We start from the raw sequence: 13,052 nt of genomic DNA on the forward strand, positions 1-13,052 counted from the left end.
AAAAATCAGTTTTATTTTAACTTACTAATAATTTAATTTCAAGAAAAATTATTTTAAAAATTGATTTCTGAAATTTTAATTCAAGTTGGTACCCTTTGAGACTTACCTTGGTCAGTTTTAATTGCTTAAATAATTACATAATGTATTTAGAGTTTTCTTGGGGTATTAGACATATTCAAAGTAGATTTTTTTAAGTTAAAGACAAACTCAGTGGTCATTAAATGTTTAATACATCATGACTTTCTGTAGTTACTTACTTGAATTTTATATCTCTCATTGAATCACTAGAGTGAGAATAATGTTATATAGCATAGGTTCCATCAAATCAGGATTTTAACGATAATGACAATTGCACATTGACTCACCTAATGATTTTATACACAGCCAGTTTGTTGTAAGGAAGTGCAAATTTATCTTATGTTTACTATAAATATATTTATCTAAATCAGAACAATGATTTAGTACATTGAAGCATTCACCTGCCCTAAGAATTTTTAAATATGTACCTTGAAAATTCTCTTGGCCTTATTAAGTAATATTTTGTGAGAAATACCAAATTGTAAATGAGTTATGTTATGTTATTGTAAAATTTGAAGAGTTTTTTTTTTCTTACTTTGAAAGAAACAAACATGTTGAAGAAAGCAACTAAATTGACTTTCAAAATAGATCAAACCAAAGTAGTGACTGTCCTAGTGGAACAGTGTAATAACCTGACATAGATCGGTGCTTCTGGAACTTTCCACAAGATAGTGAGCTCATCCTTAGGAAAATCAGAGATGTGATCTCAATTCTTAAAGCTTGTGCTTTTCTAAAAATTCATATATATTTTGTAAATTAGTTTCTTTTTTGACATATTTTTAAATGTAAGAATATATTACATATCATTAAGTAAAACTTAATGTTTATTCTAAATTTTTTTTTTTCTTACATAGTATAGTGTGGAATTTAAGACACATGTCTTGGTGCTTGGCTTTGGAATACATTATAAAATTGTATGTTGTTTCCGTTTGAAGTGGACTTAGTTTACAGATATTTTCATTTGTGAATATTAAAATTAATTTATTTTTCTCTGAATGTAGGAAAATTTGGAAAAAAACTGCAGAATTATTCTATATGACATTGGAAAAGTAATTTGAGATTAATAAAATGTGGTTAGCTGGAAAGGGTGATAGTCAAAGTTAATTTTTTCGTAAACTGTTACATGAACTTAACTTCTCTGTGAGCAGGGGCCTGGCATTTTGTATCTTTAAGTACTCATTCAAGTTTTTAAAATTTGATTTTAAAAGTTTTTACTTTTAATTTTAGGTAAGAAATCACGGAGACCTTCAACAGCAAAGTTTCCACTTTCTAACTCTGTTAAAGAAAACTCCAGCTGCCTTTCATCCTCGCGTCCTCGATCCACAAGTGCAGCTTCTCAATCTTTATCTAGATCTGCTTCTGAAATTTCAGAAATTGAACGTATTGATATTACTGACCAGAATGAGCTTTTCTTAGATGATATTGCTGATCAATATACCTTAGACAGTTTGGAAAAAGAATTACAAGTGCTGAGATCTCTTGCAGGTAATGCTGTATTTTTCACTTTAGGTAATACTAATTAACTCTGCCCTCAGCCTGATTCTTCATATCTTCCTCTAACAAAACGAGCAAGCAAATGATAAAGCTTTCCCTTTCCTTCTTTAATCATCAACCATTGTGTCTGTTTTCCTTAAACCCCCTGATGTCACTCTGAATATGTTTAAAAGTGTGTAGATGCCCAGCCACACCAAGGATGGCCCCTTAGGCTATAATACACAGCTAGATTCTAAAATGAAGGATTTCATGTGCACAGAAAAAAATCTTTTTTCTCCTTTCTGCAAATCCACTATAGGATTAATCTCTGTAGCTATATGAAAGTCACTGTTCAATATCCTCATTGGAAAATGGAGCCCTTAGATGTTTAAAGGCGTGGTTTTCAAACTTAAATGTATATACAGATCTTTCAGGGAATCTTGTTACAATGCAAATTTTTTAATTAAGTCAGGTAAGGTGACATTCTGCATATCTAACAAGTACCCAGGTGATGTCAGTGCTGCTAGTTGGCAGATCATACCATGAGAAATTATCCTTGTGCATTTTATTTCCAACTTCAGTGGACATAGTCTAGCAATATAGTGACCATATTCTTGAACATGCAAAGGTCTGGCTCAGTAGCAAAACATCAGGGGAATTAATCGTTTTATTTGCACCATAAAGTCATTCACACAGTTTGAAAGAAGCCAGCTGCAGATCCAGGAGACAGGCAAGAAAATTCTTTGGTTACATATATTCCAAACTTGCTCTTCCCTTGTTTTTCCTATTAGTGGTATCCTCCTTTATTGACCTTAGAATTTTGAAAAATTAAAGAAATAAAAATAATACAAAAAAAAAGAAATAAAACCCCACCACAAAATCTAACAACGTTTCAAGACAAAAACTGTAAGAAGAAGGTCATTATATAATGATAAAGGGGTCAATTCAGCAGGAGGATATCATGGTGATATATATATATATATACCAACACTAGAGTAACCAGATATATAAAGCAAATAATATTAGGACTAAAGAGAGAGAGAGAGAGACCTTGATGTAATAATAGCTGGAGACTTCAACACACAACTTTCAGCATTGGACAGACCTCCAAGACTGAAAATCAACAAAGAAACATCAGACTTAATCTGCACTGTAGAACCACTGGACCTAATAGATATTTACAGAACATTTCATCCAAGAGCTACAGAATACACATTCTTTTCCTGAGCACATGGATCATTTTCAAAGAGAGACCAAATGAAGTTGGGTTCAAAACAAGTCATTAAACATCAAAAAATTGGAAATAATATCAAGACTTTTCTCTGACCACACAGAAATAAAACTATAAATCAGTAACAAGAGAAATTTTGGAAAACACATGTAAATTAAACTATATGCTCCTGAGTGACCAGTGTATCAATGCAGAAATTAAGAAGGAAATTGAAAATTTCTTGAAACAAATGATAATGGAGACACTATATACCAAAACCTATAGGATACAGTGAAAGCAATAAGAAGAGAGTTGTGGGAATAAGCACCTACATTAAAAACAAAAATAACAACAACAAAAGAAAAACAGAAAACTTCAAATAAATAAAACCTGTATCTTGAAGAACTAAAGGCCACTCATGGCAGCTCATGCCTGTAATTTCAGCACTTTGGGTGCCAAGCCAGGTGGATCACCTGAGGTCAGAATTTCAAGACCAGTCTGGGCAACATGGTGAAATCCTGTCTCTAGTATAAATAAAAAATTAGCTGGGCATGGTGACACATGCTTGTAATCCCAGCTACTTGGGATGCTGAGGCAGGAGAATCGCTTGATCCCGGGAGGCAGAGGTTTCAGTGAACTGAGATTGTACCATTGCACTCCAGCCTGGGTGACAGAGCGAGAATCTGTCTCAGAAAAAAAAAAAAAAGATCATTTATCATGATCAAGTGGGATTTATCCCATCGATGCGAGGATGATTCAACATATGTAAATCAATCAATGTGATACATCATATCAACAGAATGAAGGACAATAACTATATAATCATTTCAATTGATGCTGAAAAAGCATTTGATAAAGTTAACATTCCTTCATGATAAAAATCTTCAAAAAACTGGGAGTCGAAGGCCTTAACATAATAAAAGCTGTCTATGACACACCCACAGCTAGTACTGAACTGAATGGGGAAAACCTAAAAGCTGGTCCTCTTAAATCTGGAACATGAAAAGGATGCCTGCTTTCACCACTGTTAATCAACATAGGACTGTATGTCTTAGAGCAATTAGAAAAGCTAAAGAAGTAAAAGGCATCCACATTGGAAAGAAATAAATTATCCTTGTTTGTAAGGATAATCCTCATTTTGGATAATATGATGTTAAATTTAGAAAATCTAAAGACCACCAAAATACTATTAGAACTGATAAACAAATTCAGTAAAGTTGCAGGATACAAAATCAACATATGAAAATCACTAACATTACTGTATGCCAACAGTGAAACATCTGAAAAAGAAATGAAAAACTAATTTCATTTATCATAGCCACAAATGAAACTTTCATGCAAAAGACAGGCAGTAAAGCATGCTGGCAAGGATGTGGAGAAAAGAGAACCCTTGTACACTGTTGGTGGGAATGTTAGTTAGTTCAGCCACTATGGAGAACAGTTTGGAGGTAATTAAAAATGAAGCTACAATACAAACCAGCTATCCTACCTCTGTGTATAAACCCAAAAGAAAGGAAGTCAGTATATTGAAGAGATATCTGCACTTGTAAGTTTGTTGCAGTACTGTTTACAATAGCTAAGATTCAGAAGCAACCTAAGGGTCCATCAACAGAAGAATGAAAAAGGAAATGTGCTATGTATACACAATGGAGTATCATTGAGCCATAAAAGAGAATGAGATCCAGTCATTTGTAGCAACTTGGTTGGAGCTGGAGATCTTTACATTATGTTAAATAAGCCAGGGACAGAAAGACAAATATAGCATGTTCTTGCTTATTTGTGGTATTTTGAGATAGAGAATAGAAGGATAATTACTGGAGGCTGGAAAAGGTAGTGGGTTGGAGGTGGGATGGTTAATGAGTCCAAAAAATAGTGAGAAATAATAAATAAGGCCTACCATTTGCTAGCACAACAGTGATACTACAGTCAATAATAACTTTAATTGTACATTTTAAAATAAAGAGTGTTATTGAATTATTTATAACTCAAAGGATAAATGCTTGAAGAGATGGCTACTCCATTTTCCATGATATGCTTATTTCACATTGCATGTCTATATCAAAACAGCTCATGTACCCCATAAATATATACGCCTACTATATAATCACAAAAATTGTAAAAAGGAAAAAAGAAATAAGTATATACAAGAGATACCTGCCCTCTTAGGTTTGTTACAGCACTGTTCACAATAGCCAAGATTTGGATGTAACCTAGGTATTCATTAACAAATTAACAAAGACCATATGGTACTTTTTAGTACACTAAAAAGTGTACTAAATACAATGAAGTACTATTTAGCCATAAAAAAGAATGAGATTCTGTCATGTATAACAACATGGATGGAACTGGACATTGTTTTGTTGAGTGAAATAAGCCAGGCACAGCAAGATGAACTTTGCATGTTCTCACTTATTTGTGGGATCTAAAACTCAAAATAATTGAACTCACAGAGATAGAAAATAGAAGGATTGTTACCAGAGGCTGGGAAGTGTAGTGGGGAGTTTGGGTGAAGTGGTGGGAATGGTTAATCTGTATAAAAATAGAAAGAATGAATGAGACCTAGTAGTATTGGATAAAACAACCCAGAGACTATAGTCAATTTTAATTTAATTGTACATTTAAAAATAACTAGATAATATGATTGGATTGTTTGAACACAAAGGAGTAATACCTGGGAGATGTATTCCCAATTTTTCATGATGTAGTTATCACACATTGCATGCCTGCCCCAAAATATCTTCTGTACCCCATAATTATATATACCTACTTTCCATCCACAAAAATTAAAAGTAAATTTAAAATTGAGAGAAAAGGTAAAAAGAAAGAATCAGCAATGGAGGCCATTTATATCTATATGCTTTAGTTTCAGTTAGTAACAATTAAAAACGAGGGCTCATTTGTTTTTTTTTAAAACCACATGCTAATCTAGATAGTATTGAATACATTCCTTGTTAGAGTTACACTTTCTTACTTTGCAAGTTTTCCTTTTATATTTTTCTTAGTGAAAATCAATATGGATTAAATGTTTAGTACCAGTATTTTTTCCTATGACTTCCAAATCCTTAGCCTTTTATCTTGATTCATTTCTTGAAGGTTTTATTATAGCATGCTTGATAATGTCTGTCTTTTGTCTTATTGCCGATTGGAACATTAGATGTATTTAGTGAGTCACAATTTCCTTTCTTCTGCTTGTGGTAGATATTTTTTCATTGTCTTCTGACCCTGAGCATGGTGCTAGTTAGCTCTTTATCACAGTTTTTTTTTCACTGAACTTTTGTTTAGTTCAGTTTAATTGTCAAATAATTTTTTCCTGCAGGTAGAATTTATAGTAGTTTTATTACCTGAGGGTTTTTAAAAAATATATATTTGAGAATGTCTGCTACATTTATATTTGAATGGGAGATTGACTGAGGACACTATCATTTGGTCAGGTCACTTTGTCTTAAACCTTGTGTATAATGATTTGCCATTTTCTGGCTCTGACTGCTGTAAAGTAATCTGAAGCCTCCTAGATTCTCTCTCTCTCTCTCTCTCTCTCTCTCTCTCTCCTCTCTCTCTCTCTGACACATGTGGCAGGCTTCTTTCCTGATTGAATGTTTGGAGAAATTTCTCTTTATCTTTGAAAGTCGGTAACTGGTCCAGGATTTTGTTTCAGTGTCAGTAATTCAGCCTTTTTTTAAAAATGTGGGTTCTTTGTCTGTAGAACATGTTACTTCTTATTTTCAAAGAAATTTTCTGTTTCTGTATCTTTGAATTGTTTTTTTTGTTGTTTCATTTGGCTTTCTCTTGCTGAGAAACCTATTTTTTTATGTTGGAACCTCTTTAAAAAAGTATTAGTTATATTTCTTCAATTGTTTTAGCTAGGTTAATTTCCCTTTGTATTTACTATTATTATCTTAAGCTTGTCTCTATGTCAGTATTTCAATTTTCAGCTAGTTATAGTCCATGCTTTATCACTTGACTTTTAAAACAGTAGTTCTCTAAAGGTGTTATTGTAACTTTTTCTTTGACATTTCTTGGTAGTTTTCTATTTTGATATAATTTAAAACAGAAAATTTGCAAACTACAAATATAGTGCAAAGAACTCCGGCACCTATATACACTCTGCCTGGTTCACTGTCTTTTGTCCTATCTGCCTACACACGTGCACATACATGCACAGACACACCTCCTTTTGATCTTAACAGTGAGAGGAAGTTATAAACATTGTAACACTTTACCAAAAAATATGTCAGTATGCATTTCCCAGAAAAAAAAACTGATTTCTCTTACACAACCATATACAATGATCAAAATCAGGAAGCTTACAAGAGACAATGTGATTTTTCTAATCCACAGGGCATATTTAATTTTTTAAAATTACTTCGATGATGTTCATTACAGCTTTTTTTTTTCTGGTATAAGATCCAATCCTGGAGCAGGTGACCATTTAATTAGTTCTACTTTGATGCCTCACATGTGGTTACTTGATCTGTGAGATTAATTTTCCTCTTTTCAAAAAGTTTGCTTTCATTACTTGTTTTGTAGCCAATGGACTTAAAGAAAATCTTATGGTCCTGATCTATGTTTTCTACCAATTTAAAAAAAAATTTTTTCACCCTTTACATGCTAAAGATTCTAATTTGTTTTCATATCTAGTTGTGTCATTTCTTTGAATGTCACCGGCCTGTGCTTATTGTGAGTGGCTTTGTTCCTATCTTCCATCATTTTGATACAGTGAAACTAAATTCTCCCTGAAATTCTCTGCACTCATACTGAGTTTTATCAGTCTTTTCTGTGGAGCTACTGTTTATGGGTTCTGTATTGTGCTCTTTTCTGTATCCTGCTAGCTCAAAGGCTTGGGGAGGAGGGTAGGTCTAGGGAGATCAGCTTTCTATGTTGAAAGATCTTGTGGTTTTTTTTTTTTTGGATTTTACTAAATGCCAAACTTTTATCTACATGGTTTCCTGCATTCTGTCTCTGTGGGGAATCTTTCAGATTTGCAATTTTCTTGTCTCTGCTAAGATTTTGATGTAGGTGATTAGGGGCTTTAAAAGGATTTCAAATGTCTTCTCCTTATTTCTTTTCACCTACTTTTCTCCTCATTCGCATGACATTGGTGAGACTTGTCTGTGCTTTTTATGACTCTTACTTTCCTATTCTTCACTTGGTTTCTGTGTGTTGGGCACACACTGTGTATTGGAATAGCACCCAGCCACATCTCAGTGAGTTTTATTTCTTTGGTTGACTCTTCTCAAAGTTATTATGTCAATTGTATTCCTTTGTTTATTCCTTTTATGGTTTTATTTTATTATTCTGCTTTTTCTCTTTATTTAATTGGGGTTAGAGAAGAAAAGTCAATAATCCATATTTACGCATCATTCATTTACCTTACTTGAATTACGAAAAATCAAACATAAATCTTCCTAGAGATAATTCTTACATTATAAGCCAAATTCTGAAATAAAGTATGTGAGATCTGAACTGGATCTAAAAGGCTAACCACACAGTTTTAATTTAAAAAAGATTTTGTAATTTTAAAAATGGATACATTTTATTATTTACAAATGAGATACAATAGTGTACAAACACTAGTCTTTTTTTCAACTATTTCAGCTTTTCCATTTTTAAAAATTGTTTTTGTTCCTGTGTGCTTCAGTCTTTTTCCTGGGTCACTTATTTCCTCACACGCTAACACCACTATCTTCACTGAAGCCCATAACTTATCATACACACAAGCCAGCACATACTGTGTAGCCTGTGAACTGCCAGGGCTTTGCTGATGGTCCAGCAGCAGAACCACTTTCACACTTAACCCAGACATAGCTTTTTTTTTTTTTCTGTTGGGAAGATTGGCTGTGAATGAGTGCACAGCTTATGAAGAGGCTCACTCTGAGAAAGGAAGAGGATGACACATCAGCCAAATAAACCCAACAGTTACTGAGATGACAAATGCTACAGTGACATAAGGCCTCATCGTAGAAGATTCACTGATTCTGCACAAGGCCTTTGTACCCTGTTTTTTGCATCAGTGGGCAGAAAAATTCCATTCACATTTCACTACTCATGGTGCAGTCTGGAAAAACTTCATGAGGTTTGCTCTCAGACATACACCTCCACACTGTTGGATGCTTATGTAAATACATTTCAATATCTCTGAAAGCTGCCTTCTTGTGAACAGCAAGCTCTTTGACTTGTTTTCTGCTGTTTCTAGGAAGTATCCACTTATTCTTTCCAAGTTCTATGAAAAACAACCATGTGAAGAAGTTGGGAGAATAAGAAAGAAAATAATTACATTAAGTAAACAGTTTCTCGTTTGATTCAAACAGCTGTGGCTGATATCAGACTGTCACGCAAGAAGCACCTGAGGACAGAGGTGTTTAAGCAAACAGTTTCTCCTTGGATTCCGATTGCTGTGGCTGATATCAGAGTGCCATTCTAGAACCTAGGACGGACAGAGGTGTGTGTGTGTGTGTGTGTGTGTGTGTGTGTATTTTGGTTTAAGGCAGAAGATCATGATGAACGAAGAGACAACAGACAGAAAGCAGGGTGGTTGATAACCAGGCTCCCTTGCCAGGGCATGTGCTTTGAAACAATACCACCACTTACTAGCTTCATAATATTGGGCAAATTACTTCCATAATCTCTCATTGCATCAGATTCTATATATGAAAGATGGTATAAAAATAGAACCTATCTAATAATATTATTTGATCATTAATTAAAATTATATAGATGAGATATTATATTTATGAAAATTTATCTCTATCTCCACACATACAACAGTGCCTAGCACATAGTAAGTCCTCAAAGAACGGTTAAGTTGTATAAGAAAACAATAGGTAGTGCTTCCGAAACTGGAAAGGGTCCCTTGTTCCCCTGATAGGGCATGTGATGGAGGTGTGGCTCACTTCTTCAGTGTCCCACTGCTCAAACCTCTAGGGAGCATATAGATGGGCAGGCTGTAGGGCTCTGACTCCACTGCAGTGTCTAGGGGTGAATGTTTACAGTTGCTAAGACCCCAGTGGGTATGTGTCACAGGGTGCTCTTTTAGTTTGCTATCTCCAGGTGGCTTATGTTAATCAGTTCAGTTAGACCCTCTACCTTGTCCCCAAAACAGAGGGCTTTCTGTATCCCAGGTTCTTGCCTTGGTGTACCTGAAGAAATGGATCACACGAGGTCTTGGAGAATAAGTGCAAAGTTTAATTGAGTGGAGCTAGCTCTCCGCCCTAGGGGGAGCCAGAAGGGATGGTATTCCTCTGCAGTTGGGCCGCCCAGCAGCCCCAGCTCTCCTCCAACTGCTCTGGCCAGACTCTACCCCATCCTGCTGGTCGGTGGCCTGCTGGTGTGCTGTTGTCTCTCTGTCGGTGTGCGCTCCCCTCAGCTTCCTCTCACCATCCAGCTGCTTGTGTCTTTTCCTGCCGATGCCCTCCTCTTAACATCTGGCTGCTTGTGTGTCTGCCCACTAGGACCTTGGGTTTTTGTAGGCCCAGAATGGGGGTGCAGTGAGCCAGAATGAAAATGGAAAATGCAACAAGGACAGAGGGCTTTCTGTATCCCAGGTGCTTGCTTTGGTGTACCAGAAGAATTTGATAACACATGGTCTTGGAGAATGAGTGCAAAGTTGTGTTGAGTGGATGTACCTCTCTGCTGATGGGGGAGATGGTTTTCCTATTATGGTATAATAATGTCACATACCTAATTTGAAACCTTTACTTCAAATCAGTTTTTGAGAGTTGGGCCACTTGGCATCCCCAGCTTTCTTCCAACTGTCCCAGCCACACTGTCTTGTCCCACTGGTTTTTGGCCTGCTGGGGTGCCCGTTTCTGTCAGTGTGCTCTTCTGCCAGCACGATTCCTTGACATACTCTGGCCATCCAGCCACTTGTGTCTTCTTCTGCTGATGTTTCCTCTTGACATCTGGCCACCTGTGTGTCTGCCCACTAGTGTCTCAGGTTTTTATAGGCCCAGGATGGGGGTGTGGTGGGCCAGGGAGGTCTTGGAAAATGCAGCATTTGTGTGTAAAGCAGGAGTGCCTGTCCTCACCTAGGTCTGTGGTGTGGAGCCCTAGACAGGGACCTGCCTTTTTCTACCCAGCACTTTCCTGCCCCTTTTTATATCACTTCCTATATACAGTACGGTAAGATGGTCTCAGTAAGCCCCATTTTTAATAAACTCTAAAAAACTGTTTCCATTCTAAAACTATGTCATCTTCTGTACTGCTTTGAGGATTATAGTTAGCTATGGTTCATGCCATTTATTATTCCTTCCACAAATAGCTTTATAAATAACGTTATAGCCACTTCCTTAATGAGATTAATATATTGGTAGAACTTACTTATAAAGCCACTTGGTCAGTTTTTGGATGTTGCTATAGCCTGAAGAAATTTGGGACATACACATTATGAAAAAGTATTAGTAATAATGCACTTTAAAAGCATTTACTTCTTCAACAGTTAAAAATGATTTGTTTCAAACTCAATCTGATTTGTAGTTTAAGAATCTTTGTAGTCCTTAAGTTCCCACCACAGTCTTTTGTTTGTATGACTTCACAGGTAATTAACTGAGCCAAATAACTAAAGAGATGTAAGCATTTTCTTTTAATCTAAGAAATAATGAAAATATACCGGATACTAGCCTATAGGCCATACTGTCAGTAAACTAAAATAGTGAGGCATACTTTCTGAGTAACTGGAGCCTCAGTTGCCCATTAAGTAATATATTAAACTGTAAAAATGCTAATCTAATCAGAATTTAAATTTCAAAAATTAACTAGATAACCCTTGAAAAGGCAGCCAAATTGCAGAGATAGAATGACAATCTTTTGCTTTAGCAAGTCTTCGAACTGCAGAAAACAAATTGGGTGCACATATAAGTGAAAACATATTTGAAAGTTAATAAAAGGAATATGACACCATTTAATGAGTAATAATAATTACTTTAAATGTGATGTTGCTCCATTTGATCTTCACAGCTATTTGGTTAAGTAGATGGGGCAGGTGGTACTCTTCATTTCCTTTTTTTCATATTCAATAACTGAGGCTCTGGGCAATATAGTAACTACCATTGGTCTTCTCTGAGTATATAGCAGAGGCAAGGCACAACCCCAGGCAAAGCTACCCCTTTGTCTTGCCACTGCATAACAATGCAACATATATAATTTGAAACCTTTACTTCAAATCAATTTTGTGACCACTTGTATTAGCCAGTTCTCATACTGTTATAAGAAATACCTAAGATTGGGTAATTTATAAAGAAAAGAGGTTTAATTGGCTCAGTTCTGCAGGCTGTACAGGAAGCGTGGCTGGGGAAGCATCAGGAAACTTATAATCATGGCAGAAGGGGAAGCAGGCACACTACACATGACCAGAGGAGGAGGAAGTGGTGGGTGGGAGGTGCTACACACTTTTAAGCAACCAGATAATATAAGAACTCTCTATCACAAGAACAGCAAGGGGCAAATCTGCTCCCATGATCATGTCACTTTTCATCAGACTCCTCCTCCAACATTGGGGATTACATGAGATTTGGGTGGGGACACAAATCCAAATCATATCACCACTTAAAAAGGGGAGGGTGTGGGCAGAGTGAAGGTAAAAGGATAGAACAAGAAGAGAATAGGAAAAGGAGAAATAAACAAGACATAGCACAAAAGGGAGAGGAGATGGAAAGAATAAAAAACAAGGAAGCTGAAGTGTTAGCAATGGGGCTCACAGGTTACATAGTGAGTATCTTGGATGTCACACTGTCTTTCCTATTAGGATGTAGATATGTAGCTATTCTAAATGGTTTTTTCAGAGTTGTTGTTGTTCCTTAATGGGAAATAACCCCTTCGATTGGTTTTCATTCTCTGAAGTTTTTATATTTCTTTCTTTTGTGTTTCCTTTCATTTATTTAAACAAGTGCTTATTTCTCTATGAAATATAGTTTTATGTATGTGTTTTAAATGACTTCAGTTTTAGAAATGTACTTGAGACCTCTATATTTTATTATTATTTTTCTTTTTAGTCTAATTGTTTATTATTGTTGCTAAGAGATTCCTCAATGATCAGAGAAGACACTCTTACTCCAGGGATAGAAAAGGTTTAATTATTATTCATTTCTCAACACATAACTAACTTGCCAGTTGTAAATTTTCTAATATAAATGTTAATCCTGTCTTACCTGGTCCTGTATTAGAAAAATCAGGAGCAGATTTTTGTACAATTCACCTTTTGAGTTTAACACTAACCTGCAATAAGATTGGTATAAGCAGTTTTATTTTTCTCTGCCTTGATTTTTCTGTTACCTCATATCAAGTGATATTATCTTTG

General features: G+C 35.5%; 1 protein-coding gene across 27 annotated transcripts in view; it reads left to right on the forward strand.

The window, feature by feature from the left end:
* Positions 1-13,052, forward strand: part of ZBBX (zinc finger B-box domain containing) — a 114,207-nt gene that overhangs the window by 96,048 nt on the left and 5,107 nt on the right. For 25 of the 27 annotated variants that reach the window (XM_078353890.1, XM_078353893.1, XM_035277737.3 and 22 more), the window contains one exon: positions 1,306-1,563. The exons of the other annotated variants lie outside the window; for them this stretch is intronic. In XM_078353890.1, coding sequence (XP_078210016.1) covers positions 1,306-1,563 — 258 coding nt within the window. The remainder of the gene's footprint in view (positions 1-1,305; positions 1,564-13,052) is intronic. 27 annotated transcript variants of the gene reach the window in all.

This window comes from Callithrix jacchus, chromosome 17, assembly GCF_049354715.1.
Source record: "Callithrix jacchus isolate 240 chromosome 17, calJac240_pri, whole genome shotgun sequence".
Classification (NCBI taxonomy): Eukaryota; Metazoa; Chordata; class Mammalia; order Primates; family Cebidae; genus Callithrix; species Callithrix jacchus.